Here is an 18069-nt window from a genome sequence, read left to right as displayed (position 1 = left end):
TGAGGTAGACTAGAGGGCCGTGTATCCACCCAAATAAATGAAAATAAAAGCAAACACTTTCAAAACAAACCATTACAATGCCACTTTAATTAAACGAATACTTAAAGCAGCAAAATTTAATTTGAATCTTTTTTTCTAATCGAATACTGGAGTTAATCGATTAATCTTTCCAGCACTAATTCGACACCAGAGCTGTCAGCTGTCAGATTTTTCGGGGCATTTACAGGTCACTTGGTGTTCATTTACAGGTCATTTCCTGTTGAGTTTAAGTCACTACCTAATCATTTGGGTGATTCCCAGGTCACTTCCTGTTCTGTAACTCAAAATAAACAGGAAGTGACCCATAAAATACCCCCAAATCAACAGCAAGTAACTGAAAATCAACAGGTAAACGACCTTAAATGGCCCCAAATTACCTCATTGCCTGGCATAGACTGCCAATGACGGCCATAGACGTTCAGTCCGTTTGAAGTGGGAGGGATGGCAGCGAATGAACGAATGTTCATTCGCTGCCACCCTCCCAGTTCAAATGGATTGGACGTCTACTAGTGATAAACTCATTCCACTTCACAGCAGAAGCTTGTTTTTCTGTTTATTAGTTCTTTGTAGAATATCCTAGAATGATTTCCTGACCAATCGTTGTATCGCCATATCGTCAGATCATCGTAATCGCGAGCTTTGTATCGCAAATCGTATCGTATCAACCAAATGTAAGTTAAAATTTATCCGTCATAAAATAGAAAACAGCCATTTTACTCAAACACCATGAAGTTTTTGGCCCTATCTTACTGCCTTCTTTATAACATGTTAAGGCTTAAAGTGATGGGCTTATCTGACGGTCCTCACTTGCCTACCGTTTATAGCAGGGGTGCTTTATCTCATTGACCCACTCGGTCTGTGTGTCTACATGCACGTGCACGCACAAACACACATTGCGGGTACGAATAATGTCCTCCTGCTAACAGAAGTAAGCATACCGCAGTTGTGTATGGCCTGGAGCCAGTTCATTATCTGGTTTGCAGTATTGTTGAGCTGCAGACACGTTGCTATCTGATTCGGGATGAAGGGAAAGTCTTTGTGATGATAAAGGGCTATAGGACAGCAAGCTGACTTAGATTGATCCCCGTGAATGTGTGGCTGTATAAAGGAGGTAGAGAGTGACCGCCTCATGGCTCAACTTTGAATAATGGCATGTCTCTCGGAGTAATGGACAGTGTAAGTGACATCAGTGTTGCTCCAGTTGCTTTTTTTCCCCCTCCAAATTTCCATTTGTATTCAACACATGGTAGGTATTTTGTGATGATCTCAATTCTGAGGTTCCATCTTTTACTTGATGTGTCAAGTGCTGAACAAAATGGACTTAATTGTACATGACATTGAAACACGGGTATGGATATTTGGTGTTCAAAGTACCGTATTTTTCGGACTACAAGTTGCACCTGAGTATAAGTCGCACCAGCCATAAAATGCCCAACGAAGAGAAAAAAAAACATATATAATTCGCTAGAGGTGTGCAAAATTTCCGATTCTTAGACTATTCGCGATTCGGCCGTGGAAGATTCGAGAACGATTCACAAACATCCAAATTCCGATTATTGAAATATGCCAAGTAAAAGCAGAAGTACGACACACTCAGCGCGCCGCGCGGTCTTCGGTACGCAATTAGGGACGGAGCGAGAGTAGCTAAACATCATGCTTCTCATTACCCGGCCCCTCGGGTAACGCCAATGCTCAACTCACGGCTCTAGCTCAACTCATGCCACGAGATAAAAAAAAAAAACAACAACATACCTGACTGCTGCCGAAAAGCTGCTACAGGCCACATTATGTTACGGTAGATATCATTTATATAGGACTAGATGCATTATAGCTTCGGTATCGTTACCATCACATCTACAAAAAACTAGATGCGGGCGTTAGTAACGGCCGCCATCTTAAAGCAGTACACTTCCCTGCAAGGCTGTTGTTGCGAACCTTCCAAGCGAACCTAATTAACTTTTTATCTAAAATACTCCTAAATCGGTAAAATATTGACTTGAATCTATCTTTAAAATAGTTTTAAAACTTTCACATGTTGAAAGTAGACAAAAGAGAAATTATGGAATAACAGGAGCAATTTTAACAACTTTAACGGTTGATTCACAACATTAAATTAATTGAAAGTAGTTTAAAGCTGCTGATATAGAATGGGGACTGGAGTTTTTTATTTACTGTTATTTTTGTATATTGGTTTACTGCTATATGTTAACTTGATACTGAAATAGTAATTTGGTTTAGCCTGAGAGGATTTTTGAACAATTTTGGAACTAATGTACAAAACAAATTATAAAAAAAAAAAAAAAAAAAAAAAAGGAGTGGGGTGCATCAATAATCGTTTTATAATCGAATCGAAGCCTCTGAATCGTAATCGTAATCGAATCGTTAGGTGCCCAAAGATTCCCAGCTCTATAATTCGCACTGGAGTATAAATTGCATTTTGGGGGGAAATTTACTTGATAAAATCCAACACATAGACCAGATATGTCATCTTGAAAGGCAATTTAATATAAAAACACAATAGAGAACAACATACTGAATAAGTGTACAGTGCATGAACAACGAAATGCGAATATACTGTCCTCACCAGGACGCTACGGCTCGGTCCTGGCTATACAGCAAGCTAAACTCCCAACTTGACGTGCGTATAATTTGCGGAATCAATTTCATCCACGATACCAAACAGGTTCGCATTAACGTAAATATATGATAATTAGGTGCTGTTACAGCAATGACACAAACAGTTAGCATGCGTTCGCTTGCATTAGCACATCGTTCAAACAACCACACAACTGGCTTTAAGTGTCCGATCGCGGGTGGAAAACACACAGCAACAACAGAAAAGATGATAAACACAGGCGTTGCCTCTGTAGAGATATTTTACAAGCATAAACAATGAACGTAGGTTTACAGCAGTGTTTCTCTCTCGCTAACTCGCCTACTCACTCAAGCTGCGTAGCTGTCCGTCTTCTTCTGGCGAGTGAGCGGTCTTCTTCACGTAAGTGCGCGAGTGTGCCCTCATGTGGGCGTGAAGGTGCCACAAACTAAAAGCATGCATTTCATTATAAAAGTCAATAATACAATTGAACACATATTGCCAAAGGCAGAACACGAATGTGGCCATAGCTATTAAGAGTTATTCAGATAACTATATCATAAAGAAATGCTAACAAGTTTACCAAACCATCAGTGTCCCTCCAAAACACCAAAATAACATGTAAAATTATATTATAATGTGTAAATAATTTCACACATAAGTCGCTTCTGAGTATAAGTCGCACCCCCAGCCAAACTATATAAAAAAAAAAAAAAAATGTGACTCATGGTCCGAAAAATCCGGTAAATAAAAATGAGGGCGATAATTTTCACGGCTGCGTTTTATCACCGCGTGCGTGCGTGCATGCGTGCATGCATACATTTGTGCGTGCGTGTAGGTGACATATAAGACTCTAGTTCATTTCACAGATGTTTATCGGTAAACAACATGCCATAGAATTACAGTTCAGACAAACAAAATAAGGAAACACATCTATATGAAACACTGTACGTTAGCATTGCTACATTGAGACTAATAGGAAAAAAAGAACCTACTTTAGCCTGCTATAAAACATTGGCAGTCCTCTCCAAAACGCAAACTTGCGGTTAAGAGGTGACACTTCAAACATGAGAAATCGCTGGTTAAAAGCATTTGCAAACGAAAAAAATGAAAACGTTTTTATTACTGACACCACATGACAAGAGGGGCTTTTTTTGCGGAGTGTAAAGCTTAAGTTAGCTGTTTAGCTGATGTACTTCTGGTGAACATTTCAAAATAAAAGTATGTCATGTTCATCATATAAATAACGATTTCTGGAGTTAATCCCACATACTTCAGAATTCAGATTCTACACTAAGAATACCTTTAAAATGACACCCTTTATAAAAAATCTGATTGCCAATGAAAATTATTATAATACTATTATATATAGTACTATACTATAATATTAATGCCTGGTATTTTTATAAGAATTGCTAGGAATCATGTTGGCAAGGCAAAGTCAGTGTTCTGAATCTGTTTACATCCCATTCTTTTGCACTAGTTAATGCTATCAGCATTTGAACTCATTGTTTATTTGTGATTTATTCTCGTTATTTACGTGTTTATTTGTACTTTAATAAAGAATTAAAGTGTTCCAAAATGTTTTTGTGAATTGATAAGCGTCAACAAAATTAGTTAAAAAAAAAAAAAAAAAAAAAATTTTTTTATTATTAGATTCGTCGACTAATCGTAAAAATAGTCGTCTGACTAATCAGGAGAAATTCAGTCGTTTAGGACAGCCCAGCTTATGACCAATGAAATTCAAAGGGGATATGGACCAAATCTGTTTACAAATTGGGAATAGGTGCAAATAATTGATACAATATTGAAAGAAGATGACGATTGCCTGGATTAGCATTCGAAACCATTCATCAAAAACTAAATTCACCAAAAACTTGCTGTATTTTCTGTGTATAAGTAGTCTACTGGTTGCGATGTATTCAACTTAAATGATTTCGACTTTATGATGCCGGAGTCTCGTCCGCCATTTTTTTTTTTTTTTTTTTTTTTTTTTTTTTTTTTTTTTTTTTGTGTGCATAAACACTACCTTATTGTACCTCACAGTATCTTATTTTTTACTTTATTAATATGGTTTGTTCTGTCCTCACAAAACGTGAAGTTGTTCAGCTTGATAGACATCAAAAAAGGCAATTGAACTTTTTGAAGCTTTTTACTACCTTCACTTTTGACAATTTGTTGAGCTGTAACACACATATATACTGTACATTTATGATCAAAACGTCACACATTTTAACAATAAAACACTAGACACAAAACAATTGGTGTTCAAACGTCCATCTAGTCAGATCAATATGTAAATTTAGTAGACCAAATTAGCCTAATTTGACTAACAAAAGTCTGCTTGCATAAATGCTATGAATGCTAACGTATTTACAATTCTCATAGCAAATTGCTTGCACGTAACTCTACCAACTGTAACTGTAAACTTAAATACAAATGCATACACAAACATATATTTGAAATTTAATTAGAAACAACTTGCAGCCTTTTGTGGGCCAAATCAGAGTGTAGCAGTTCTTTATCCATGTCAGACGAGAGTCTGCTCCTCAGTCATAAGGCGTCAGTCCAGCCAGACCCAACGATGCCAAAAGAGGACAGTGTACCCTCCATTATTAAAGAAAATGCAATACTTTTGGACCTTTTGGATAGTTATTTTGGGGTTTACGTTGCAAGCGTAGGAATGGAACTCGTACATAACCCGGGGACTACCTGTGTTGTATAGTATTTTTGAGTATTATATCTGTGAAAATGGGGGGGGGGGGGGGTATCGATACTGAATGTTGAATCCGGAATTATTTTTTTACTTCTGGTCACCGCTGCATCTTTTATTCCTTTTATCTGTTGTTGCACTACCAAAGGTCACCAGAAATTTGTTGTCATGTGAAAATGTGATTATGCACTCTTCTTGAGAGTTGTGGTATTTAAAAAAAATCATGTCACCACCAAACTGCACCGGTGTTCTGCCAACATGTCCTATAGACCCTACTCACGTGACGTCACAGCCATGCCCCCGTGCCATGTTGTCCGGATACTAGTCATGTTAATGCATTAGCGCTTCGTAAATTCCTCCTATTATGGCGTGTTTTTCTGCTCGTTAACATTAATAATCAAAATGGTGAAGTCGTGTGTGGCGGTCGGTTGCAAAAACAGAGAAGATAGACAGAGAGACTTGAATTTTTACCGTATTCCGAGAGACCCGAAGAGGAGACCGCGATTGACTGCTGCAATTCGACGAGAAAACTGGGCTCCAAACGACTACCACAGATTATGTAGTAGTCATTTTATATCTGGTAAGATGCATTTAATATATATTTAGAGGGTTTTGGGCTGACAACCACAATTAAGATCATTGCTAGGCTAATCGCCGACAACATACACGTATGTATGTAGTGAGTGCTATCGCTAAACCATATAAACATTAAAAGCCCTAGCTCCATTGACAAATGACATGAAATACATTAGACTTGACAGTGGATGTTAGCAAGAACAAAAGATTTTGAATTGAAAATTTCGTAACTCACCTTCCGAGCACAAGATTCCTGCCGAATTTTCGTGTACGAGGACCTGTTTCACCCAACCAGCAACATAGCATTTATAAGCCTCCAAGCTCTTAAAGTTTTTCAAACTTTCGTGAGAATAGGCTGATTTTGTGTGGACAAGATAGTTGTAAATATCAGGATATCAGATGACAGGCGAAGCCAGCGGGTCGAAAAACATCGATTTAGGCATCAAATACGAATCTGGCGAATGGATAAACTGAAGCTTTTCCACGTAACGCCTTTTATGCAACGGATCCAATGAGTTTACAGCGTCAGATAACACCGGGGCTTCCATGAATTGCTCTATAACTTGCTCGACTAATTGAAAACAATGAGAATAGGTCTGAAAAAGAGGTACAATATGGCGGCCGGAAACAGCGACACGCCCATTTTGTGACGTAGGTGAGGAGGGTCTATATACCGGCGAAACTTGACAAATTTGACACCCAAAGTACTACTGTGCCCCTTCAGCTTGTTGTGTTTAGATGCATACAGTAAGAAGTCCTAAAAATGCCTTAAGAAAATACCGTATTGGCCCGAATATAAGACGGTGTTTTTTGCAATGAAATTAGACTGAAAAAGTGGGAGTCTCTTATATTCGCGGTCTAGACGTTATACCCATTCACGACGCTAGATGGCGCCAGATATCATTGAAGCGATGTTGTGTCATGACAGATCTCAGCTACTCTCAAGTTTAACCAGTTTGCATTATTTTATTGCAATGTTTTTCCTTATTCAGATTTGTTTCAGGACTACAGTTACAGTTAGACTTCACTTTGATGGTAAATGCAGTTATTGCAATTTTGTTATTTTATCACAATAGATTGGTTTATTTTCATTTCAAAAACCAGAAGCCATTCATTTACGAATGTGATTGCACTTTAGTTTACATATTTAAATGTTCAGATATTAAGATTTGAATGAGGCAAAACAACATGCTTTTTCTCTCAAATATATTGTTATAATCATTTGTTTCAGATGTACTTTAATTATTTTCTGTATAAAAATTAATTTGGTGTTCAAAAAGTCTTTTTTCAAACTTGAGTCTTGAAAAAGAGGGGGTCGTCTTATAATCAGGGCCGTCTTATATTCGGGCCAATACGGTAGTTAAATGTAGTAATATCAAATAAGGGTGGTTCAAATACGCTACATGACTAAAATCAACACTCTGCTTTAAAGCTACCACACGAAACACAATGCTTAAAAGTATGAGAGGGAAACACATGCAAAAAGTATTTTGAGGCAATGAAAAGGAAATAAAAGACTCAATAAAAACAAAAATAGTTAGTACTCGCCGCTTTTAACCGATGTGCACGTGTGTGCGCAAGTGCACTGGACATTGTGTAGCACGTTTCACTGCGTAGAAGGAATTGCAGAAAACCGGTAATATGGGTGATGGTATGATATGACATTGCTTGCTGTAAAGCAAACTGTTGGAGTTACTGCTAGGGTGGCCTGTTTAGTACAAAAGTACACTGCTTCATAGGCCAATGGCTTCATATTGGTTATCGCTCTGGTGGTAACTGACCCGAAACTGCTGGATCCACGTCGTACATGTACAATGAAAACTGGAAAACTGAGCTGTTGATATGGATTCCACTGGTTTTGAGGCCTTGTTAAACCCTTCCAAATGCTCAGTGTCATTTTACCAGAGTAACGTGAAGCTGTGTTATGGATTTCAATGCATGTGTGGAGCATGTGTCGACATGAATCTGATATGTATCAATGGAACTGCATGCTCATCTGTGGTCTGCAAGCAAGTCCAAAGTGGTCTGCGGCTGAGCAATGCACAAAATATGGAAGAGCCATAATTAGGGCTCGCCATTCTGGCCAAAAAAGTGTCCTATTTTATATTCATATATATTCTAGTATATATGGCGGAAAACACTGAGGTGACTTCAAGTTCCGCTCTGAGTCCCCCAATTTGGCCTACTTCAAAATTGTCCGACATGCATGTGTGATACATCATTAAAAATCTTAAAATCTCAATTTTCTGGGGCAAGAAAAATTTTGAACAGGAGGGAATTTAAAAAAAAATAAAAAAATAAACAGCGAAACCCTGTCTGGAGGTGAGAGCAGAATTAAAGACGCCATGACTTTAACGCGATATTATCGTGTACTTACCTTGTTTCGATCCGAAAACTCCATGTAGCATGTATCACTGAGTGTCAAGACACAGCTGTGAATGGCCACAGCTGGATTTTTGGGGGATTTTATGGGTGAAACATGGTAATATAACAAGGGTCTCGATGCAGAAATCACAGACATCTAGGAGTGATCGAGATTTTCTTTTTCATATGTTTACCCTTTTAAACTTTTTAAAAATAATTTCTTTGTTTGGATCCATCATTTATCATCTAACATATCGGAGAAAATGCGACAGTAACAAAGAAAAATACAATTAAGCGATAGTTATGAGGTAGATGTCCGTGACTTTTTTTGTACAGACGCCATTTTTTTCATTGTAACGTAATTTGTTTAAAAGTTTCACATATGCGAGTGAATAATTTTTTAAAGTCTTTTATATATATATATATATATATATATAAACTAAATATTAGACACCATTTAATGTTTCTAATACTAAAAATGACAGACATTTTGAATAATAAATATTATTTCTTACGTTCTTTTTATGGCTAGGTTGAAACAAAAGCGGTTGTGCGACGTCTGTAAACGGGGGTTTCCAGGGTAAAACGGACAAATTAAAAATAGGTCAGGGGCTTAATGTGCCATGAATCTGCTATGGCAGCATATAGACATATTGTTCTATCAAACACAACAGTTCTTTTGGCTTAAAATACAGCAGTTTCGTTTAAATAGGGGTGCAAGAGCAGAAACTGCTTTTTTAGTCTTGTCTGTGTATTCCGCCATATATATATATATATATATATATATATATATATATATATATATATATATATATATTTATTTATTTAGTCTGATCCGACCTCAATTCTTTTCACAATTTTCTTAAGCTATTTTTTTGATGTTATTTTTTTAACTGTTAGGTTTTTATTTTAGTACACAATTTGTGTAATCTTCTTTGTTGGGTGTTTCATGCTTTATAGTTTAGCTCACCAGAAGTGTAATAAACTGCTTGAAAACCATCAACATTGGACTGTTTTTGAGGAACTTTTCAAAATCTGACTTGGTCATTTGCGTCTGCATATGAATCTGGTTCATTAATCAGGACACACTGAGATCGAACAAATTGATTTTCGATCATAAAATCGCTCAGCCCTAGCCTTAATGCACTGCCTCAACACCATCATCCACTATACTACACTATACCAAATGTCAATAAAAATACTTTTTAGTGAAATTGCATTCTTTTCTGATGTTTAATTCAATCAAATTTTACGTAGAAAATTGTTGACCTGAGAAAAATTGTGTCTCCCAACCCGGATTGTTTTGGATGACTGAAATGAGAAAACCCAATCACTTGTTTTTAGTGGTGATACAATAAGGTGGATACCTCATTTTCCCACTTTTAAGTTGATGGACACTATAGTATGTTACTAATTAGGATGTTGCAGACCAACTGCCACTTGAATCTGGTCCGAGCCAACCAGCCCAATGGTGGCCTTATTACGTAAAATTATTCCTACTGCCACAGCTGACTGCACAGCTCCTATTGCATACCAAAGTAAATGAAGCTTTCTAATGCAGACAAATTATGTTTTGATTTGTCAATTATTAATCCGGGAGAGACCATTTCTCTAAGGTGGTCACAAAGAACAATGGCAATATCCTCTTTCTTATCCCAGGTTGCAATAATGATAGATGTGGTACGTCTAAAACATATTGCTGCCTGTTTACATGCCTCAGGGGCAAGTTACACATGTCACCCTCCCTCAGAAGGAGCACTCCTTTGAGCTGAGGTGAAGTGCAATTTAAGTGGATTGAAACCTAGCCATTTAAGCTTGAGGAGGGGTTTTTTGTCAGCTCTCAGTATGTTGCCCCACAAAGACAGTGTTAGGGACCTTCTCATTCACATTAAATTATTAACGGTGCAAAGGGCAAGTACATGTTCGTCACAATCACCAGCTGCACATCCATGTATACACGTAGACATTACAAACCCTCTAGAGTTGACTAGTGTGTATTATTGAGCAGATGCTCTCCTGCCTGTCACATTGATGTTTTAATGGTGCAAAGGCCTCACTGAGCTCGGCATAAACTTTGTTAGAGGGGCTCTTATTCTGATGCTTTGAGATATTTTGTTACATACTTAGTCCATATAAGATAAAATAAAATAAAAACTGATGTTTCGCTTTTCAGCCGTGGTTTCCTCATTTCAACCCAAAATTTCATTTTGGTGCATCACTAACAAAAATGTGTAATTGTACATATGATTTTATGAATATTTGTGTTTAAATATCTGTGATTTCTGTCTTTGCAGGTCCACACACAATGAGCTGGAAAAGAATAGGTGAGTGCTAGTGTTATGCCAACATTTGATCTTTAAGTCATGACACACACGCCTCACTTGCATAGACCACCCTCCCCCCTTTTTTCCCCAAATGTAAGCTTTTCTTCATTTACATTTCCTTACAATCGAAACTGATCTCATGTATGTCTTTCATATTGTAGCCAACAATGTTAAACTCGAGGTGTGGGGGCCAGATCGGCCCGCCATGTCATTTTGTTTGGCTCTCGTATATCAACTTCATGTTATTTTGCTGAAATGAAATATAGTTTCTGTTTTTCTCTTTTGATACAGAAAGAAAAAAGTTTGTTGCTAATTTTTTTAAAGTAAAAAAAAAAAAAAAAAAATTTTTCAAAGTTAGTATGAAAAGTTTTTAAAGTTTTGTTTTGTTTTTTGTTTTTTACAAGTTTTAAAAAAAAATAATTTTACAAAGTTCGTATGAAAAGTTTTTAAAGATTTTTTTGCTTTTGATTCATAATAGATAAAAACAATATAGAAAAAGGAAAATATAAAAAAGAATACAGTGGTACCTCTACATACGAAGTCAATTATTTCCTGGACCTTGTTTGTAAGTCGAAATGGTCGTATGTCGAGCAGGATTTTCCCATAAGAATTCGTTCCGTAGCCCGAAAAACTACACTAAATCCTTAATAAATGCTGCTGGTACAATTGCAAATAGCAATTACACAGAGCAAAACAAATCAGCTATGAATAAAAATCGGAATTCCTGTATTGTAATAATAATAATAATAATATGTAATAATATAACGAATAGGGTTCTCATGTGGCGGATGTGTTTTGCGTGGTGTACCTGAACGCACCCCGTGGCTGACTTGACAGAGTGAGCGAGGAGGTTTTACTTTCACTTTTCATGTTCAGCTGCGGCGAACCGTAGGCATGATGTGTTGCACAAGTTCTGAAATAAAATTATTAAAAACCTGACAAAGCTTGCAATTTTTTGGCGATGTTAACACAATAATAATTGTCACCTTAACTTATAAAGACCGGCGAACGCAGGTCGGAGGAGGACCGTCGAGATCGTATAAATTTCTACGACCGTATAGTCGAGCAAGTTCACAGACGCGCACACCACGCTCATATTTTTCAATCATTTCCATCTTCATTTCAATGGTAAGCCTTACCTTTTTCCTTTTTTCACCACCTCCACTAACATTCTTGGAACCCATCTTGATTTCTCTCACAAGAAAATCCGCCGTACTGTCATAAATCGAGCATGTCGTCGAATGTAGAAACAAATGGCGAGTCGAATTTTACGTCGGATGTCGAAAAGATCGTGTGTGGAAGCGATCGTATGTCTAGGTACCACTGTATTTATATCAGTAATATCCCTAAAAAATGAATCGACAATCAAACTAGTTTGCAATTTATCTGAACATCGATTACTTGTTGAATATCTGTGGCAACTCTAGTGGGCAGACATACAAATCTTCCGAAGGAAACCATAACTAATATTTTTGTTACACATATCCGACCCAAAACACAACTTCATACATCCAGTAATATCTTTTCATTAGGGCTGTCAAATTTATCGAGTTAACGGGCGGTAATTAATTTTTTTCAATTAATCACGTTAAAATATTCAAATATTGAAATATTTATATAACGCATTTAACGCATGAGCGGATTGACCTACTAATGCATTGCCGCAAACATACTACAATGGCGCCATTTTTTTGTTCACTAAGAGGCAGAGAAAAGTAAGTGGATACAGGCATGCATTGACAAAGCCGCGCCATTTATTGGCATAAGCTTTGGCAACTCTTTTACAACAATCATAACTATTGTGGCGAACGGCGTGGGGAAGAATGACAGGAGATTATCTTTTTCTTAACGCACTTCATTGAACATAACGCAGAACATATACCATTTGCAGCCACCCCTGACAGTCATAGTTGCCCATCTTCCCATCATGCATTTGGGCGGAACAGTTAAGTCGCTACAGTATCATTTGGTGAAAGCACAACAAAAATAATATTCCTATCTCTCAAAAGAAATAACGTTCACAAAAAGAAAAGCGCTCAATGCAAAGAGAACTGGCATTCCCAATCAAAATAGCTATGCAAAATACACATAAAACTTACTCAGACGTTGGCAAAACTCTATTCAAACATTTGGTTTAGCTCAACAAATACACTAGGTGGCAATATTTAGTCACAATATCCAAACTATTAGAGGTTTCGTACGTTGTGAAGTCAGCACTCAAATGAACGTAAGTTACAATGAACCCGGAAACTACGTCGTCAGTCGAGGGGCAAAACGCACTAGAAAAACTTGGCTAGATCTCTTATTAATTTAAAACTCACCCTTGACACCTTGCGGTGTATTTCAATCACTACCTTATGTAGTTAAAGACACTGTGAAAGAACGGCAGGGTGCCCGATGTGACGTCCTGCTCTGCGACGTCAACAATGGTGAGCTATTAGTTTATTTTTTGATTGAAAATTTTACAAATTTTATGAAAACGAAAACATACAGAGGGGTTTTAATATAAAATTACTATAACTTGTTCTCACTTTTATCTTTTAAGAACTACAAGTCTTTCTATCTGTGGATCCCTTTAACAGAAAGAATGTTAATAATGTTAATGCCATCTTGTGGATTTATTGTTAAAATAAACAAATACAGTACTTATGTACAGTATGTTGAATGTATATATCCGTCTTTCCATTCCAACAATAATTTACAGAAAAATATGGCATATTTTAGAAATGGTTTGAATTGTGATTAATTACGATTAATTAATTTTTAAGCTGTGATTAACCCGATTAAAAATTTAAATCGTTTGACAGCCCTTCTTTTCATTTAACTCATTCACTCCCTGCCATTTTTCACAAGACATCCTCTTCATCGATTTCCAATAAGTTTTACTGATCTTTCAAGCGCCACAGGATATTGTGAATATTACAGCGAAAAAGATTAGATTCACATCATCATCATCATCATCATCATCATAAAAAAGGGTTTTGTTCTTTGTTCGAAAAAGGCTCTTTTTCGTTCTTTAGTTACAGTATGAGCAGTTGAAAGTTATAAACAGGGGTGCACATAATTTTTTTGCCCAGGTTCTCAGAGGAGGACCTGGAGATGTGACTTGGTCCTCATTCAGCTTGAGAGCCGACCCGCCTGATGCGATATATTTATGACAAGCTTTACTTAGAGCCAATTAACTTTAATTAATTATATTAACAATTAATGCTTGATTAACATCAACTGGCACAACAAAATTGCCATTACTTTGAAGTGAAATGTAAAGAAATAAAAAGCACCATTTCAAAATAAAGGGCATTATGCGGCTCCCACATTAACTCCAAGCCTTTTTAAAAGTGGAATGTCCTCCTCATAAGACCTCATTGAACGTGCATGTTTAGCTTTGTAAAATGCGAGCAAAAACACGTTTGTCAGTGCATGTCGCTGTTCATTACCTTTATTCCGCCCTATTCCGCCACCTGTCCATAGGGCGAGTGGGGTCCTGTTTGACATCGATAGTTTGCTTAATTCCCACATGCTCTCTGTTTTTTTTCGTGCTTTTCAAAGTTTGGATGGCTGAAATTCTTTGACCCTACATAAAATACGCTGCTCTTATCGGCGACATTGGGATTCTCACGGCACATTTTGTACCGCATTTCCGTGCGAGCATCATTTGCTTCTAGCCATGATGCCTCCTGTAGCCACTTTTCAGCAAAAGTCCTTTTTTTCGGTAGCTCCGGTGACGTCTCTGTCGTCTGTCTGTCTTTAGTCGGGGGTGGGGGAATACGGAAGTAATTACTCAGTGTGGCCTGCCTCTTCGACATTTTGAGAAGTTATTTTCTCATGTCCGCCGCAAATACAGTGGTCAGCCATCGGTACGCAAAAGCGTATGGAAGCCGTTGAGGGCCAGCGCGTTTGTCTACGTCCAGTACGCATGCGCGCATGCGGACCACTTATGTGCACCCCTGGTTATAAACAATATTGTTCATACAGCTTTTTCTAAAAAGCATGAATACGTCTTTGGTAGTGAATGAATTCAGATGGTGGACAATAGAAGCGGCATTGTGGTTTCCCTTGAAAGCGGCAAACTGTGGTGTCTTGAAGGCTGTTATCTGATTTGAGTTTACCACCCACTAGAGTGCTTGCTGGTGTTTACGATATGACTGCAAACTTCAAGAATCAATCTATAAAGAGCTTTCTGTGACACCATAAATCACAACAGTTAGACTTGCAGGATTTATAGTAAATAGGAGAGAAGTGCATGCATTTCATTTCATTATCTTTGAGGTTATGGGTGCATTGAAAGGATGTGGGAGCGTTGTATCCATTCAGTGTAATCACATATCGCCTCGTCCTGTTGTTCTCACCAGCCTAACTGGGAGACTGCAGTAAAAAGATGGGAGCGTTGGATTCAGCGCGTTAAATATAGAAGAGTTGATGTCTCACTGTGGTACTCCCATGTGATGCTGCACATGGCAACACAGTTGGCTGGTGTCACGGGAAATGTTAGAAGTACAAAGAAATAGTCTTCTAACACTGGCTAGTAGCTCTGGCACACTGTAGCTCCCATGTCACTTAGCATTTTTTTTTGTAGTATTCCACTTACACAAGCATATTTTATTGTTTGTTCACAAAACACAGTGAATGCTGTTTTTGTGTCCCTCCACATTTTTATTTTCATTTTTTCCCCACTTTCTCCCTTTCTGCATATCCTTGGGTGGCCCAAGCAGTCCTGTTATACATATTAGTTCCCGTGGTGCTTTTCTTTCTCTCGGTATGAAACAAATTCATATTTTTGTTACCAAAGAAAGTGAGTAAAATTGAAATGGTAATCCATCTTTTTTGAAAGCGAACTTGTCAGAATAATTTATAATCCCCCGTCATTGCCTGCAGTTAATCCAATTCCCTTTCAGGACATGCCCCAATGTAAGTTAAATGTATCAGCCAAGGTTGTTCGCTAGAGTGTGTCAGGCTTATACTATGATCCTACTGAGGCAGATTTACAAGTAGTGAAAAAAGCCCCAGTCAAGCTGAACTACAACAGAATTTAAAGTTATCTTGTTACTTGAATCCAGTGTTGTCTTTGGCAGCCCTTTTAATTTTTGTCTTAGTCTTTTGGACGAAATACTTATTAGTTTTAGTCATATTTTAGTCATTTCAAAATGTCTTTGTATAGTTTTAGTCGATGAAATATCATACAAATTTAGTCAAGTTTTAGTTGACAGTTACACAAAATGTTTTCCTCTGTAAAATTCAAAGGTTTTAGTCCAAAAATAAATAAAGGTTTCCAACATTTTCGAATGAAGGGAAGCACATATTTTAGCGTCTACAAGGACAACGCCAACTTCGTGATGGTAATACACATTCAGCAGGAAAACAGTACATTATTTTCAATTAAACCCCAGAGGCCACAAACTGCATGTTAAAAAAAAAGAAAAAAGAAAAAAAAAAAAAAAAAAAAAAAGTCCACATGTTTAAGAGGATGCTTGCCACGCTAAAGTTGAAGCCAATGTTAACGTGAATACTATGTTAACGCGACGAGTTACTTTTAGTTTGTGATGATCACTCAGCGTAGGCCTTTAAAGGCTAAAGCAACATTGCATATTCTTTCTTGCCAATATAAGAAAACAAGTCTAACATAGACATTAAACGTTGCTACAGATCTACATACGTTATAGACAACAATTTCAGAGAACAACAGTAGCACAACGATGTAAACTCAAATTAATATTTGGTAGAGATGCACCGGAAATCATAGGCTGAACAGTTATGATTGCTTCCAGGGACTAGAGAATAAGTGCGTATCTGCTGATCAATGATATCGTATGTGATAGCAACCTGTGGTGCAAGTTTAGCTTTAAGATAAAGGGTGTGAAATGTTTGGACATACTTCATTGTGTGCCGCTTAAAGCATGAGCGTCACTCGTAAGGTTAAAGTTCTTGAAAAGGTGTGAATATTATTAATGGTTAGCAAATGCATTTAATCAGATTTACATATGAAACAAACCCAAAAAAATATTCCTGGCCAAATTTGAAAATACAATTACAGAACTTATAGTTCCATTGCAGCAGCTTTTCTCTCCCACAGCAGAATTGCGTTTTAGTGCTGCAGCTATCGATTATTTTACTAGTCGATTTATCGGTGAACTATTTAGTTTGAATAATCGAGAAATCGGATAAGGAACATAAAAAATTAAAATACCTGAGCTGAGCCTCAAACGGTAGAAATAAATAAATAAATAAATAAATAAGGATCTATGTACAACAAAAGAACAATTGGCTAACCTACAGAGCAAACGTCCGCTAGCTTAAATGCTATAAAATGCTAACTTTTTTTTTTTTTTTTTAGAATGCTTTTAACAAATGGTTCAGACACATATTCCCATATTCCCACAAAAAACGGCTAAATATACCTATAAACTAAAATCCCCATGCATTAAAAAAAACTTTAGCGCAAACAAAAACTTAACTTAGGTTGGTCTTAACAGGGAGCAGCTGGATTCACTGGATTCATGTGAATTGAGGCAGACTAGAGGGCAGTGTATTCCACCCAAATCAATAAAGCTAAATGCAAACACTTTCAAAACAAACCATTACAATGCCTCTTTAAACGAACACTCGAAGCAGCAAAATTTAATTCGAATCTTTTTTTCTAATCGAATACTCGAGTTAATCGATTAATCGTTGCAGCACTTATTGCGTTATGGTTCAAATAAATAATTTTTTCATCATTCCAAGAATGTATCAAAATAATGACAGATAGAAAATTGGGGTCTTTTCAGGAGTTATTTGTATGTATTGTTTAATAAAAAAATAGAAAAATAAGAAATTCCCTCAACATTGCAATTCATTCATAAAAAGAACCGCCTTGAGTATGTGTTCACCTTGGCCTTTAGGAAGCAGCACTTCGCGGATAGGCCTTGGGATTGATACATTAGCAGAATAAGAAAGCTTCATTTGTATTTTATTTATTTATTTATTTATTTCACTGACAATGTTTGATTCAACTTGTTTTTTGCTGTGTACAAAGAACTCTTCCACGTATTATATTTCTCGTCCATGACAAAAAATGTAGTGTTTGTGTTTCTATTCATTCTTTTGAGTTGAATAAGCCAAATCATGCTAATCATTATTGGATATTAGCTTTCAAATAGCGGGCGTGTTCGTAGAAAGTGAAGTATATGTTGTATTGTAATGCTAAACGTATGCATATTGCAGTTTTTAAGGGACAGTTCAAAATCTTCCAAACTAGTCCACCATTTTTTTCACCGATCACTGAGATCGAATTAATTTGTTTTTTGTTTTTTTCAAGCCATGATCTTGTACTTAAAAACGCCCAGACAGACCAACTCTACACTTTACTGCAGGAGGTGTCACATTTTCTGATGGTACATGTTCTTGTTGAAGTCTTTATAATAGTGGGAACAGAACGCAGCTTTGTTGTCAGAGGCCTCGGGGTTGGATGAGCCGTTAAGCAT

General features: G+C 37.0%; 1 protein-coding gene across 2 annotated transcripts in view; it reads left to right on the top strand.

Moving 5' to 3' along the window:
- The window catches only part of mxi1 (max interactor 1, dimerization protein), a 67723-nt gene that overhangs the window by 10207 nt on the left and 39447 nt on the right, over positions 1 to 18069 (top strand). For both annotated transcript variants that reach the window (XM_057843099.1, XM_057843101.1), the window contains exon 3: positions 10580 to 10609. In XM_057843099.1, coding sequence (XP_057699082.1) covers positions 10580 to 10609 — 30 coding nt within the window. The remainder of the gene's footprint in view (positions 1 to 10579; positions 10610 to 18069) is intronic.

This window comes from Corythoichthys intestinalis, chromosome 8, assembly GCF_030265065.1.
Source record: "Corythoichthys intestinalis isolate RoL2023-P3 chromosome 8, ASM3026506v1, whole genome shotgun sequence".
NCBI lineage: Eukaryota > Metazoa > Chordata > Actinopteri > Syngnathiformes > Syngnathidae > Corythoichthys > Corythoichthys intestinalis.
The sequence above is the reverse complement of the archived record's forward strand: the minus strand, read 5'-3'. Positions and strand labels throughout refer to the sequence as shown.